At 38.1% G+C, this 15,313-nt stretch overlaps 1 protein-coding gene across 1 annotated transcript in view; it reads right to left on the reverse strand.

The window, feature by feature from the left end:
* The window catches only part of cntn5 (contactin 5), a 158,024-nt gene that overhangs the window by 131,770 nt on the left and 10,941 nt on the right, over positions 1 to 15,313 (reverse strand). The window contains exon 3 of the mRNA XM_088345035.1: positions 6,066 to 6,272. Coding sequence (XP_088201161.1) covers positions 6,066 to 6,272 — 207 coding nt within the window. The remainder of the gene's footprint in view (positions 1 to 6,065; positions 6,273 to 15,313) is intronic.

The raw sequence follows: 15,313 nt of genomic DNA on the forward strand, positions 1-15,313 counted from the left end.
AATAATATACACCAAATTCACTTGAAGAAACAAAAAAATAACAATAAAAACTATGTCATTTACTTCATAATATTTTAAGAAAATATGCCATACAGTTTTGCATCCAAACCTTGCATCAATTTTCTTTATATATTTCCATTCATAAATAAATATCTATCCATTCTATCGTTCGATCCATCTATCTTTCGATCTATCTAGCTAGCTATCCACCTCAAGCTACTGTATTTTTTAAAGTATCCGGACGGATAGATATCTAGCGAGCATTTAGCTCACCATCAAGCTAGCTAAAAGAAAATGTAATAATTACCTAAAAAGATTGATAACGGAAGGTGGCTGGCTAGCCTTCTGGCTAAATAGTGGCTAACTATCTATCCATCCAGAAAAGAAACACATTGTGTCGTGATAAAGACACTCGTTTGAGTACTTTCTTGAGAAGCTGTCTTAAACAGCTGTCAATCTTAAAGATATGTCAATCTTACAAACTGTCAATCCTAAATATTTTTTCTTTGAACAAAAACAGGCAGAGGTGCGGCAAAAACTGAACAAAACAATATACGCGCTAAACAATTAGAATAGCCTGAACTATGCCAGTAATTATGACCAAGCTCTCCTGTGCCTCACACAAATTATGAAGAAGTATTGAGGAGATAATAGTCGTGCATACATTGTTATTGGTCGGTCATTCCTTTTTATTTTGTGCCATTTTTATCTCAGGGAAATTAAATGGTTTATTTTGTGTAAAAATGGGCTTATACTTATTTCATATCATTTTTCTTGCATGTTAAACTACCTGCTACCATAGGACACACTGATATGTATCCAGGATACATTCTAAATAAACTACTCTGATTGTTGTACTAGTACATAAAAATGCTATCTCCCCAGGCCCCATTTTGATTTACTAATTTTACAAACACAAGTGAGAAAAATCTAATAAATTCATTGTTTTTCATCATTTCTGCATTGCCTTTATGATAATATTCCTCACTGAATGTCAATTTAAGTTATCAGTGCATTTTTCATGTTTAGAATATCTAAAATATGTTGTGTCTCAGTGTGAACTGAAATGTCCCCCCCTGTAACTCTCATATGAGTTCTACGGAAAATATCGGCTGGCTCTCACTTTAGTCACACTACTCTCTGATGTAGCAATATTTTTGGACGGGAAACATTCAAGAAAAAAAAGAAGAGTACCACTCTTTATTTGACCTTTTTTTTCCAAAGTTTTATTATGGTTAACTGATGGAGAATAGCATAATATGTCCATCCCACTATGCTTATTTATTGTGTAAACTAATATTTGTTTTTGTAATTTTGATAATGTGGTTAATAAGCATCGTAAAAGCGTTCACAGTAATCATTAAATATTAGCTTTATTTTCATGAAATTACTAGTAATAGCTAACTGAAGCATGAAATGTCCTCCCCTATCACTGTCCTCTTCTGTTACTGCTATGCACTGTAACAGAGGGAGACATTTGGCCTATGCCATGTGTGAAGTAATTAGTAAAAAAAATTAAAAAAATAAAGAAATGTTACAGAATTATATCCAGAGCTGCACCAATAGATTGTCATACAGTTTAAAAGTCAAATTTTCTGATGAATTGATTTACAATTTAAGTATCTTTCGGAATTTCAAATATTAACCACAAATGTACGTACTGTATTTGCCTAGATTAAGTACAGGGTATTTAATCGATCTGCACTGCAGCAATACGGTGTTACTTACTTCTCGCAAGAGTATCTTTGGACAAAAACACTGGCAAACAAAAAAAAAAAAAAAACGGACTTGAATTAGGTCATGGAGACATTTTTTACTGCAGGTTTCCATGCTGAAATGACACAGAATAGTAAAAATGACCTTGGTATGGAAAGAAATGTGCGTCCTCTTTATAATAGGTTTATGTGCGGCCAAAAATATCAAAAAGAAAAACAAACCAGCAAACATAAGCATTATGTATTTTCCTCGAAAGGACAAAGCAAATGTATCTAATGGAGCGTCATGTTCCTTTTCGTTTTAGATGAAAATCTCGGCGAATGAAAACGGTATTTCATTCCCTTGTCCTTGTTTCAAGGGTTTGTTATTATCGGTAAATACCTGTCAACGTGCCGCTCACTATTTACAGGGTGAGTGCTCGAGCGTTTTTTATTCCAGGCGGACAAACACACAAAAAAACATTGTCTTCTGTTGATTTTGGAAGCAGATCAGTGGTGGGAGGAAAACAAGGAAACCCAAAAATCTGACAGTTTTTAAATGCAAACATCTTCCCTTAGCCGTCTCAAGCGGCTGCTTCGAATTGTGCCAGGAATGCGAAAAGCAAACGTTTAATGCATCTCGAGGGGGGAATAGAAAGACGAGGCAGCATACTTTCACTATTGGGAAACAGTGGTGGACCGCACGGTCTTAGCTTTGAATACCTGCAGCACGTGGAATTGAATTTCAGTGCAGATCGATAACACGCTGCTGACAAGTAGTTGTGGAGAATTGCTAGAGCGTTCAAAGGGAATCTGCTTTTTGTGCATTAGTTCGATTATTTCTCTTCTTGTCTCTGTTGGGTAAAATCTTGTTCTAGTCAACAGGACTCTTGTGTAGTAAAATAGTTCAGAGAATAGTGTTAAAAAGTAGGCATGCCTGATGATTATCGGGTGATAGTTGTCAAAACGATGACAAATATGATGTCCCTGTTATCGACCCGATAAAAAAGGCGCCGATAATTAGTCACCTGAAACCACAAAATCATATTCAATCAGCTGACAGTGCCTGTAAGGTAGGTTCTAGAGATGTATGATTCTCAATGGATTATATTTAGATTTTCCTTAGAAGTGGTACCAAAGCTTGGTCGTGTATCCTTTCTTCTGCTACATAGAAATACGTGACTTGACTCCAGACTATAAAATTTAATCTGCCCAAAATACTCGTTAGAAGATTCAAAGCATTTAATATCCTCAATGAAATATTTTTTGATTTTCCATAGAACTCCATAGATGTAGTAGCACAAATTGGTTGTCTCTTCTCTCTACCTCTTCATCAAAAGACCTCACTTAACATCACATCACAATAATATTCAATAAGCCATCATTACCTGTTATAAATAATCCAACCATTTATGTTAGACAGTGTAATACATTTTGACTTTCTATATGGGTAGTAGCACAACTTTATCGTGTCTCCTCAGTACCTCTTCATAGCAAGACCGACTTGACGCCACATTTTAATATTCAACCTGCTGACAAGACTAGATAGAAAGATTCTAAGCATTTATGTTCATCATGATAATATATTTTGATTTTTCATAGAAGAACTAGAGCAAAGGTGGCGAACACGTTTGACACAAAGAACTGAAATTTTTAACTGTGAGAGTAAAAGAGGCACACCACGCACTGATGACAGACAGACACAAACACACACAATTAAAAACATATTATATCCCATAACCCACATAACATAACACATAACACTATTTCCGTTTTGCTTTGCATTTTGCCATTTTGACCATGAGGGTAACAGTCTGCACGCTCATGAAATGTTTACTTAATTTCCCGGCATTAGACGTAACCTACGCAGATGATTGGCAGTCAGTTATGTGTCCGGAGCAGCATAAAAACAACAACATCTGCCTAATTAATTTCAAAATATTATGTTTTATTTGTTGTTAACTCTGATGGATTCAAGAGTGTTTTCAGAGGGGAAAAAAACAAACATCAAACAAGGCAAAGAGCCACAGTATATAAAAATATGATGAGGCAAATAGAGCCGCGTATTCGCCACACCTGTACTAGAGCAACTTGGTCGTGTCTCCTCCTCAACTTTTTATAGAAAGACCCAACTTCACACCATTCTATAATAGCCAGTCAACTTCTTAATAAAAATATTCTAAGCATTTATGTTCCTCAATGGAATATATGTAGATTTTCCTTACAAGTAGTACCCATCTCTACTTCTTCTCAATGTGCGTGAGGAACCCGAGAGTGCAGACAAAAGTCGCATGGCTCAGGCTGTTATGATTGTACGGGCTTCTAAATGTTAGCCAGTGCATTGAGCTTTGATATGTTTTAATGAATACTTGAAGTTATCAGGTATTGGTCTCCAGAGGTAGAATTTTATCAGTTATCGGTATCGATAGATAAAACTGTTATTGAGAATCCCTACAAATAACCAATAATGTACTGCTGATACCAATACTGACATTCACTGCAAAACTACAAAAAATATTATCAATTGTCAGTAAATCTTTCTTATCTCATGTATTCACTGACTATCATAAATATACTTCTCAGATCACTGAGCTTTTCAAAGTTTTTCTCAGTTTGAATGAGTTACAAGTGTTATATCGAACAAAATTAAACTCATATCTCAATGCATTACTAAAATCCGTTATTCAAAATTATTTTCTAAGCCCCTAGGCTAATTGTCAGAGAATCCGTCTCCCCCAACTCATTTCTAAAGCGACACCGGGGATGCAATGTCAATTCTCAAGACAGCATTAAAAGCTTCATGGTGACAAAAAAAATCATGGCGGTCAAAAGAGCAGGACAAAAAATATGAGTAGAGGACGTTATCGGCTACTTGCGTCGGCTTTTATGCAGACACTTGACATTTCCGTTAATTAAGCTCTCCAGACGATGCCATTAATTCGGCATTAACGGATCGATGTGCCATTATGGCCGCGCTAAATGAATTACTATGGCAGGCCGGGAGATTTATGACAGAACGCTTCCGGCCCCCGCTTGGACGGCCGCTGACGGATATATCCGTCATTTGGCCGCTTGTTGCCGTGACAAGTGAGAAGGACGTCGTCGATGATGGATGAGCCGGATTCGGAGATTTAGATTTTGGCGGTCAGACAGAATGACGTCGGAGATGAGGAGATGGCGCTGGCAAAACAACTCGAAGTTGGGATTAGGGAAGTTTACCAAGATTAAATTTTCCTTCAAAAAGAACCCAAAATGGTGTCAAAAATGGCCCAAAGAACTATTGCGTCAATTGAATCCATCTTCAAATATATTCTTTTTCTATTTAAAGAGCCTGATTTTTTTTTCAATTTTTGTTCAATTTGCTTACGAGAACCTCCAATTTGGGTGGATTTCCATCCATCCATCCATTATCTGCACCGCTTATCCTCAGTGGGGTCGCGGGGGTGCTGGAGCCCTGAACTGGATGCCAGCCAGTCGCAGGGCACACAGGGACAGACAATTTTTTTCACTCCTTCACACCTAGGGACAATTTGGACCTGCCAATTAACCTGATGCATGCATGTTTTTGGAATGTGGGAGGAAACAGGAGTGTCCGGAGGAAACCCATGCAAGCACGGGGAGAACATGCAAACTCCACAGAGGAAGGCTGGTAGCTGGATTTGAACCCAAGATCCCAGAACTGTGCTGCACACGCGCTAACCACTGCGCAGCCGTGCTGCCCTTTGGGCGGATATACTGGCCATTTTTTTTAGTTAGACAAATTAATATGAAATTAATCAACAACTCTGGGGTAATTTTTTTAGAATATAATCCAGAAGATTGAGTCAAGTAACACAATTTATGGATGACCCATATTGGGTGATTTTTGACCTAACTTGTCTGCTGTACTGGCCTGTAAAAACAACTTAAAATGATCTTAAAAATGGGGCAAATAATTACTTGGGTCAATTTAGTCAAACTGTCTGGGCAGTTTTATACCAAACAACCCATTTTTTACTTTTCCAGTCAAGGAGAGTCCGTTTTTTGTTTTGTTGTCACATCAGACATATTTTTTCGTCTGTTTTACAGAAAAACGAAATTTGAAGGTTTTCTCTGTACGAGTCATTGAACAATGTCTTAAATTGAAAGAAATGGGCTCCAAAATGGACATTTTGTATTTCCCCGGGTTGTCTCTGCATCATATTGAAATTGGTTTAGCTATCTGACACCTTTGTTAGTGATACATATGCAAAGAACACAGAAATCAGGAAGGGGGAAAATACTTTTCCATGGCACTGCTCTTAAGAGAGAAAATACTTAAACTTCAACTTTTTTAAGGACACCTTAAACAATGCAACCCCGCCTTTAAGACAAAAACTTTGCTTGCTGTACCTTCACTTCTGTAGTCCTCTTGGGAGGCGAGGAGGCCGGCCACTGGATGCGGGTGAGTGGCGAAGATGGGCCAGTCGGGCAAATCGGGCGTCGCCGGCCGCTGTCTGGTCCGCCAGCCAGGGTTGAGCAGTGACGATGAGCTGTCGGATTTCATTCGGAGCACGGCGGCGTACGAAACGGGACGTGCCCCTACCGCCACGGTCAAGTCTGCGACAAAGGGAAAAATAATGACTGTCAATTAATAACAAAATCAGGAAAAAATTGTTATCATTTTAATTCATCAGCACAGTTTTTAGTTCATTTCTATTGATAGAAAGAACATTTTGTTGTTGTGCAGAGGGAAAGTTTCACCATGTGTTTTTTTTTTTTTTTATGATACATAATGGTCTCAAACTCGCGGCCCGGGGGTCAATTGCAGCCTCCAGGATGATAGTTTGAGGCCCCCGCACACGTTTTCTTTTTGTTACAAAACTATTGTTTGCTGAATATGAGTTGCCTGTAAGCTGTAACAACTCGTTTCGCAGCTGCTGTTCAACGAAAGTGGCAGAAAATGTAGTCTCTTTTGCTTTAAGTTTTGTATATATGAGAAACAGGGTGGAATTTAATGAGCTTTCTTCGCCCCACTCCCTTTCAGGGATTCTTTTAGGATTTATGTTATATTGCACTTCTACACAAAGAATATAACTGCCTGAAATTAATTTAAAAAAAAGAAAGAAAAAGAAAGAAAGAACGTGTTTCGTTAGTTACCATGGAGCTTTCAGTTCAAACGAGCTTTTATGGCCAATGCGACTTTTCAAGCATCATTATCATCAAACAGAATAGAAAACCAAGCTACGTGCTTTAGACTATTTACACCTTTTAGCGCCGGTTTCAAATCGGCACAGACATTTATTCCTGAGATGAAGCCTGCCAAAGGGGTTTTTATTTTTTTGATTTTGGTCACTATACATACGAGACAGGGGCGACAAACTCTACTGGGCTCAAGGGCCACATGGTAGAATAATCACTCTCGCAGAGGCCGGACTAGTAGAATTAGAGAAAAAGAGAGAGAAAAAAGAAAAGGGTGGGGGGAGAAAGCGAGAGCCAAGATACAATAGAAAGAGTTAGAGAGACAGAAAGAAAGAGAGGAAAAGAAAAAGTAAAAAACAGAAAGAGAGAAAAAAGAATGAGAATGGAAGAGAGAGAGGAGAGAGTAACACAGAGAATTGAAAGTGTGAAAGAAAGAATGAAAGAAATAAAGAAAGAAAGAAAGAAAGACTGAGAAAGTAGAAAGTAGTAAGATTGAGAGGGAGATAAAGAAATAGAGGAGAGGGAGGGAAAGAGAGAAAGAGAAAAAGACAGAAAAAGAGATAATGAAAGAGGAAAAGGGCAGAAAGAAAACAAAAGACATATGAAGAAGGAGAGATGAAAGGTAGAGAAAGAGAGAGAGAGTGGAAGAAAGAGAAAAAAAGAGATAGATGGAAAGAGAGAGAAACAAAGAAAGAGAGAAGGAAAGGGAGAGAGGCAGAAATAAATACTGTAGCCTGGAGTCGAGCGTAAAAGTCACAGATGGTGCCGAAGAAGCTTCTACGAAACGAAGTTGAGCAGAACACTGCCAGTTAAGTAATCTAAGGGCCCTCGGGGAGGCGGTGGCTAGGAACAAAACAGAGCATGTGATTAGCGCCTTATGCGGATTATACGAAAACCATGGAACATGTTGAGAATAGAAATATTTTGTTTGGGCTAATACGGTTATCTTTGTACAGTGGCTTGCAAAAATATAAAAAAAAGTGACATATTGCTGTAGTTCAAGTGTCAAATTTATAAAATTCTAATAACGAAATATTAAAAATAGCTAATAATACAAATAAAGTAAAAGATAAAAATACAAGAATAACAAATGTAAATATAACTAAAAGAAAAGATACATATAATAAAATAGATATATATTTTCTAATAACCGAGCAATAGGAGAATTCATTGAAATAAAATTTAAAAAAATAAAACTTTGCAATATGTTAAACATTTAAAAAAATTGATTATGATGCTGGAAAATTGTAATAACTAAATACTAAATAGTATTAATAAAAGATAAAAGGAGGTAATAAAAATCTTTTTTTACAAATGCAAAAATAAAAAGTGAAAAAAAACAAAAAGCAATTTAACATTCTAATAACTGGTAAATCAGCCAAAAATCATTAATCTAATGGTTGAAATAGAAAATAAAATAAAAAAAAGTACAAAAAATAAAAATAAACCAGAAAAATAAGACAACAATGGCTAACATATTTTCTTAAGATATTAAGCCATAACATCAATATCAAAATAATAAAAGGCTAGCAATATTTCAGATGATCTGTCATAGTTCAGTATGTATGACATTTTTGTTTCTATTAAATGCATTAAAAAAAATAAAGATCTTTATCACAATATTATAATTGTCTGTCTGTATGACCTCTGGATATGTAATTTGTTTACCTCACGCGATTTTTTTTTTTTTGGTTTATGCATGAGACATAGAACGACTGTCTCAGTTATTACTGTTTTATCAACTTTTTGATGTTGGAATTATTAAAGGGAGAGTGTGTAATATTTAGTGCCTCCTAGTGGTACAAAAAACATTCATGCAGAGAAAAAAAAACAACAACAACAAAAAAACATTGATTTAAAAACTAAGGAAAAATACCTGAACTATCATACAGTCGTTAATTTCTATTTAAAAAAAACAAGATAGAGAAAATTGCATTTCTTTGACATAATGGAATCCATACATAGTAATCGCCGCCATGTTTGTCTGTCATGTAGCTGCTACACAGTGATCAATTGGCAATGGTTTTCCTTCACATCAGACAACGGTGCCCTGTAGTAGTCAAATGTTGCACAATTGGGCTTTAATATTCTATCTATCTATCTATCTATCTATCTATCTATCTATCTATCTATCTATCTATCTATCTATCTATCTATCTATCTATCTATCTATCTATCTATATATCTATCTATCTATCTATCTATCTATCTATCTATCTATCTATCTATCTATCTATCTATCTATCTATCTATCTATCTATCTATCTATCTATCTATCTATCTATCTATCTATCTCTCTCTCTCTCTCTCTCTCTCTCTCTCTCTCTCTCTCTCTCTATCTATCTATCTATCTATCTATCTATCTATCTATCTATCTATCTATCTATCTATCTATCTATCTATCTATCTATCTATCTATTTGTCTGTCTGTCTGTCTGTCTGTCTGTCTGTCTGTCTGTCTGTCTGTCTGTCTGTCTGTCTGTCTGTCTGTCTGTCTGTCTGTCTGTCTGTCTGTCTGTCTGTCTGTCTGTCTATCTATCTATCTATCTATCTATCTATCTATCTATCTATCTATCTATCTATCTATCTATCTATCTATCTATCTATCTATCTATCTATCTATCCATCCTGATCATATCCCTCAAAAGGGGTGACCGACAGCAAGACAAACACATACACAAAAACAAAGAAAAGCAAAAAAGAAAAAGAAGCAAAAACACAAAAATATTGACCATAGCCAACCCAAATGCCCAAACACCCAAACAGGTTAAGCACCTTGGCACCCAAGTTGGTCACGCTTTTGTCCCTCCAGATGGACACAAGAAAGCGGCCAGTCACTCGGGTCAGGGTGTCACGACACACTTTTCCGTTCAACAGCAGCTTTTACTGGTTTACCCCTGCCACATCATACATGTGCCGTGCCCATCTCTTAGAACGCATCAAAACATCCCACCATCCTTTCACAACACCTCTCCACTCATTCTTATCACAAACAAGAGCTCTAGCTTCCATCACATTTAGACCTTTTTCCTTTAATATTCTAGATTCCATAATTTAACTGATGGCATGCCATCATGACCTTAATTACTTACATACCTAGCATGCAATAGTGCCCATATTGAAGTACTTTAAGGCCATTATCGCATACGATAACATTTTGAATTCCGGTACTTCTTCATTATTGGTTCCTACAAATTCATCAGATGTTGTTAAGGCCTTTATTGCATGAGGAATGTGAAAATAGTAAGGCTACTATTGCAGGGAAAAATATTTTAATTTATTATTTGCTAATTGGCGTTTTGACAAACTCATGATGTGGTATCAATGCTAATTAATTGGTGATTTAAAAAAATAAGACTAATTAGGTGCAACTATTGTTTTCTGTTGTTAAAACAATTATTGTCAGTAATGCCATGTTTTCATGAGGTTAACGATATGCATTAAGATACACAATTTAATGTCAGCCAAACTCTACCATAAAGACTTGCGGCACTGCGCTTTGCATGCAAATTAGCCGTGACGGCAAAAGGTGAGGCTCGACACCGGGGAAACCGGGGACAAATTCAGAGGGAACGTCACGCAGCGGGCCCCAGCGAAGAATCCTTTGCAATGATGTACAGTAAGTATGAGAGACCCGGGCAGGGGGGCCCCGAGAAGACGAGAATGATTAGTCGACAGAGCGTGAGATTAATGAAGACCTTCACGGGGGAGATTCTATTGACTGAGGCTGATTAGGCTGGAGTACATTTATTCAGTGAAATATCCACCGTAGAGTCGCCGACTGTGAATCATTTTCCTTTCGGTCTTGGCTTCTCCGCCGGTAGAATCTTTGGGCTTGCTTTAAGGTTGCCTCGGTAACAAGCGAGGGATCTTTATTTTGCAACCGGCGATGTTGAGGTCGTGCTAAACACACACGGGGGAGTTTAAGATCGGGACTGTGGGAAGGCAAACATCTTTTGGGGGCAAGATAAAGGCTGGATCACTATTTTTCTGTTACTGTTGATTAAAACAACACCATGTATGAAGCTAAACTAAGAATTGTTCGTACTTAGTTAGGACAGAAGGTCTAGTCAAGATTCTAAGGTGGCCCTAATTTGCGGGGAAGCAGGAACCGAGACAAGCGTGTTCAAAAAGACGATTTTTGAGAAGTGAAAAAAAAACAACGAATAAAGGACAAAACAAAACATGAGTTCTCTAAAAACAATGACAAAATATCAAACCCAAAATAAGAAACGTGGTTCTTCAGTGCTGGTGTATGCTGTTGGAGTGGAGGAGAAGCTCCTACAAAGGCCAGTAAAACATTAAATTTGTCAAGCATCGGTACCCCTGATCACCGAACTTAGCGACATGAGTGGCTAGAGAAGGACAAAGTGGAAAAAAGTTGCAGATAACAAGAGCCAGGAGCCTGAATGTCAGAATTCAGCAACATTGACATTGACATTGAAGGATGAAAAGGGAGCTGCTCACAGTAGCAGCTAGGTGGTTAATGCCAGTGACTAGAGAAAGAACAGTGGGAAAAAGTGGAAGATCCCTGAATTACAGGACTCAATGACGTACTCTACCATGACCATCTGTTCAAGAGTGTCACTAAAGGACAAAGCTGGAGCAGCTTCCAATAACAGTACCGTCTGGGGAGCCATAGCATGCAGCCAAGTGACTACCATGAGTGGCTAGAGAAGGAAACATCAGGAAAAAATCAGCGGATGACTGAATCACAGAACTCTGCAACATTCACTAGCATGACCAGCCGTGGGAAGCGAGTGACGCCAAAGGAAAAAGCTGGACCGGCTAACAATAACAAGAGCGTCTAGTGAGCCATTGCCTGCAGCCAAGTGACTTCCATGAGTGGCTAGAGAAGGAAACATTAAGAAAAAAATTGCAGATGCCTGAATTACAGAACTCAGTAACAATCATTAGCATGACCAGCTGTGGAAGGTGTGTGAAGGACTAAACAAGAGCTGCTAACAGTGGCATCTAGGTGGCTGCTGGAAGTTACTGGAAAATTAAACAGTGGAAAAAATGCCAAATTCCTTCATGACAGGACTCAACAATGTACGCTTGCATGAGCAGCTGTGGAAGGTAAGTAACACTGATGAAATGATGAGAAGCAATTCACTAACAATTAGCAGCGAGCCATAGCCTTCAGCGAGGTGGTTAACGTGAGTGGCTAGAGAAGGACACAGTGGGAAAAACTGACATTCACTTGCATGATCACCTGTGAAACGCGGGTGACACTGAAGGAAGAAGCAGGAGCAGCTGAAAATTACAATAACGGCAGCGAGCTATCGCCTGCAGCCAAGTGGCTAACATGAGAGGCAAGAGAAGGAAAAACGGAGAAAAAAGTGGGAAATGCTAGAATCAGGATTCAGCGACTATCACATGCAGGGCTCAGCAATAGAAGGCAACTTAAGCTGAAGGACTAGGCAGGAACGGGTAACACTAACAATAGCAGTGAGACATAGCATGCAGCCAAGTGGCTGACATGAATGGCTGGAGAAGGAAACAGTGAAAGATGCCTGTAAGATGGGACTCGATGACCCTCATATGCAGGGCTCAGCTGTGTGCAGCAAGAGGCCGTTTATTGCTAAAAGCAAAACTGTGACAAGTTACCTTTGCAAAATGGTCATTGAAGCTTCTGTAGTTGTAAGATGGCGTCTTCTACAAATTTATGATTATAATTATATATTGTTTTTCTTATTACTTCAATCAATAGTGGTAATTTAAATAAATTAAATATCAACACATCACCAGTGGGCTCACTAAATAATACACACTGGAGCTTTATGTGAAAAAATATTTATTTTCCAATAAATATTTGGATTTAAAAAAACAAACTGGACCCAAGTTTAGCTACAGGGCAATGTTTTCAACGGTAACATTTACATATTCATATATTTTAATGTGGAATTTGTCTCCCCATGTTGGACAAACATGGCACCACCTGCTGTAATGTTAGCTTCCTGTCAGCAGCATCTTCTAATTGGCTGCAGGCTGCGAATGCCTGAAACGTTTTTTTTTTTTAACCGACACTGGCATTAAAACACACAAAGCCCCCCAAAAATGTCAAATTCTGGTTCCAAAACTGATTTCATTTCGCTGGCTCAGGTTGTGAGTACAAGTGAGCTCCTGCCAGTTGGAGCAAGGCCACCACTCGCTAATGGTGCAACCAGAAATAGATCTCTAGGTGTGGGGAATTGTGACAGATTCTTGGTTTTATGCTTCAGGTTAAACTCAATGTGATATTCATATTTGAATGGTTAAAACTGGTGCGTAAAATCCAGGAATGAAATGTTAAAAACAACAAAAATCGTACAGAGTAGACTTCCGAGAGAATGGATAGTAGATAACTACTATTTTGGTATGCCTATTTCTTCTGCGTGTTTGATAGTCCTGTATTTCGAGAAGGCCGGATTTCAAAATCAAAGCGAATGAGCAGTTCCTTCAGCAGACAACCGCTATTGACCCTTTTGAGCAGGTAACGTGTTTATTTTGCCTTTTTCGACTCTAATCGCTCGTATTTAAACTGTTATGCACGCTACCATAAAGCTTAATCTGCTGAAACGAACTGTCAAATCATCAACAGATGAAAAAGTGAGATAAAACGAGGTACATAAAAGTGGTTGTAGTAGCGGGAGTGACGTGTTTGGCTCCCGCGAAAGGGGATGCAATTCTCGGCAGGGATGCATTTCTCGGCATAACACCGGCTGCGGGAGCGTGGGACGACTTCTATATGACAAAGTTTCTTTCCGACACTGAGGAAAATGACTTTGATGGCTTCAGTTCTAAGGAGGAAGATGAGGACGGTTTACCGTGATCTTTACAAGTAACGTATGTTTTTTTTTTAACAGACCCGTTTACTGTGTTGCGAGCGTGTTGCTACCATTAACTGCCTGGATGAAAGTTATATTATTATTATTAAAGCTTTGAAAAGTCTCTCGGTGTACCGTCTTTCTTTGTGAATATGTGTAACCATGTATAATATGTATTTGCAACTGTATATTGATGTAATGTATTTATTAATATTTATTTTGGACACTTATTCTGATATGTTTTGGACGGGCAAATTAAAAAGAAGGGGCGTAACAAACGTGGGCTGACGGGAAGTGGGGACCGGTAAAGGTAAGTGTTTGTGGACACGGCGGACAATAGTGGCTATATATTTTTCCCACTCTTACCTTTGGAAATATACACTTTTTTCTTTGGATTACTTTCAGCGGGACCCGGACTCTGCCGGTCTGCATCAAACCTTAAGTACCGGTATCATTTTCCGTTAATTTTGCCGGCTGTGATTCTTGGACTGTGTACTTTAATGAAGGACATTCAGTTTCTATTGCGGGACTTAAATTCGGGTCTAGGTTAATTTTGTGTTTGTGTTACATTTATTTAATGTGGGCGCATGCGGCTTATATACAGGTGCGGCTTTCTTCTTAAAATGTGGTGGGTGCGGCTTATAATTAGGTGCGCTCTATAGTCCGAAATTTACGGTAGTAGAGACCATGCTTTATATCTAGCTATCTATCTAGATACTTAATGAAAGAGTAGCTAGCTCAAGAACATTGAGAGTGTGCAAGGCGATAGCTGAAAGAGAGCATGTTTGCAAACTAGCTAGGTATTCAATTACAGAGTAGAGATCTAACAGAAGAGATGATGCAGTTAAAGCAAGACCGATAACTAGTACAGAACATGATTGCTATTGCTAGCTTGTTAGCAAGATTGTTACGGGAGAAGCTATACAACAAAATGAATAATACAGTGAGCAAAAGTAATAGCAAATAGAGAGCATAATAACTATCTAGCTGGGTAGAGATATCTAATCTAAATCCATCTATCTTAATCCATTAAGTGGGGAACGAGCGCTTTAAAGGTTTTTTTAAATAATTCCTCCTCCACTGCATCAGGTGAGGTTCTCACTGGCAGAGTGTTTAATTTATATTCAGCCTCCACGCATTGCGTTAAGCATTGAGTATGAAGTGTAGGCACTAAGTGTAGCAGACCCTCAAGTGACCCTGTGAAAACATATTTAACACAGATGCAGAGAGAGGTGAAGGTAGACAAGGGTAAATAGACAAACATAGTTTTCCTTCTAAAAACTAAGGGGTTCTTGCTATGTTAAAAATGTAGGCAGCGGACAGCATGAAGCCAAAAGATTTAAGCGTTCACCTAGTGAAAATGTGCCGAAAGACGTATATTTTAGAGATGACGTGTAACAACCAATATCGAGGAATCCTTGTTTTGTCCCCACTAATGTCATGTGATCACTTAAAAAAAGGATACATCTTCGGGAGGCACAAGAGGATTTCCTCTTTTGAGGGCGGCATAAGAAAGATAATTTCGAAGCACTGTACTAAATCAACGTGATATGAGTTCAAAAACAATATAATGGGTTGTTTTTCTCTTTGTATTTTTAAAAATGTTTTTCATATCGAACAGTGTCCATCAGGGCAATCTACTCGTTTTCA

This window comes from Urocampus carinirostris, chromosome 10, assembly GCF_059441175.1.
Source record: "Urocampus carinirostris isolate Australia breed hairy pipefish chromosome 10, RoL_Ucar_1.0, whole genome shotgun sequence".
In the NCBI taxonomy this organism is placed as follows: Eukaryota; Metazoa; Chordata; class Actinopteri; order Syngnathiformes; family Syngnathidae; genus Urocampus; species Urocampus carinirostris.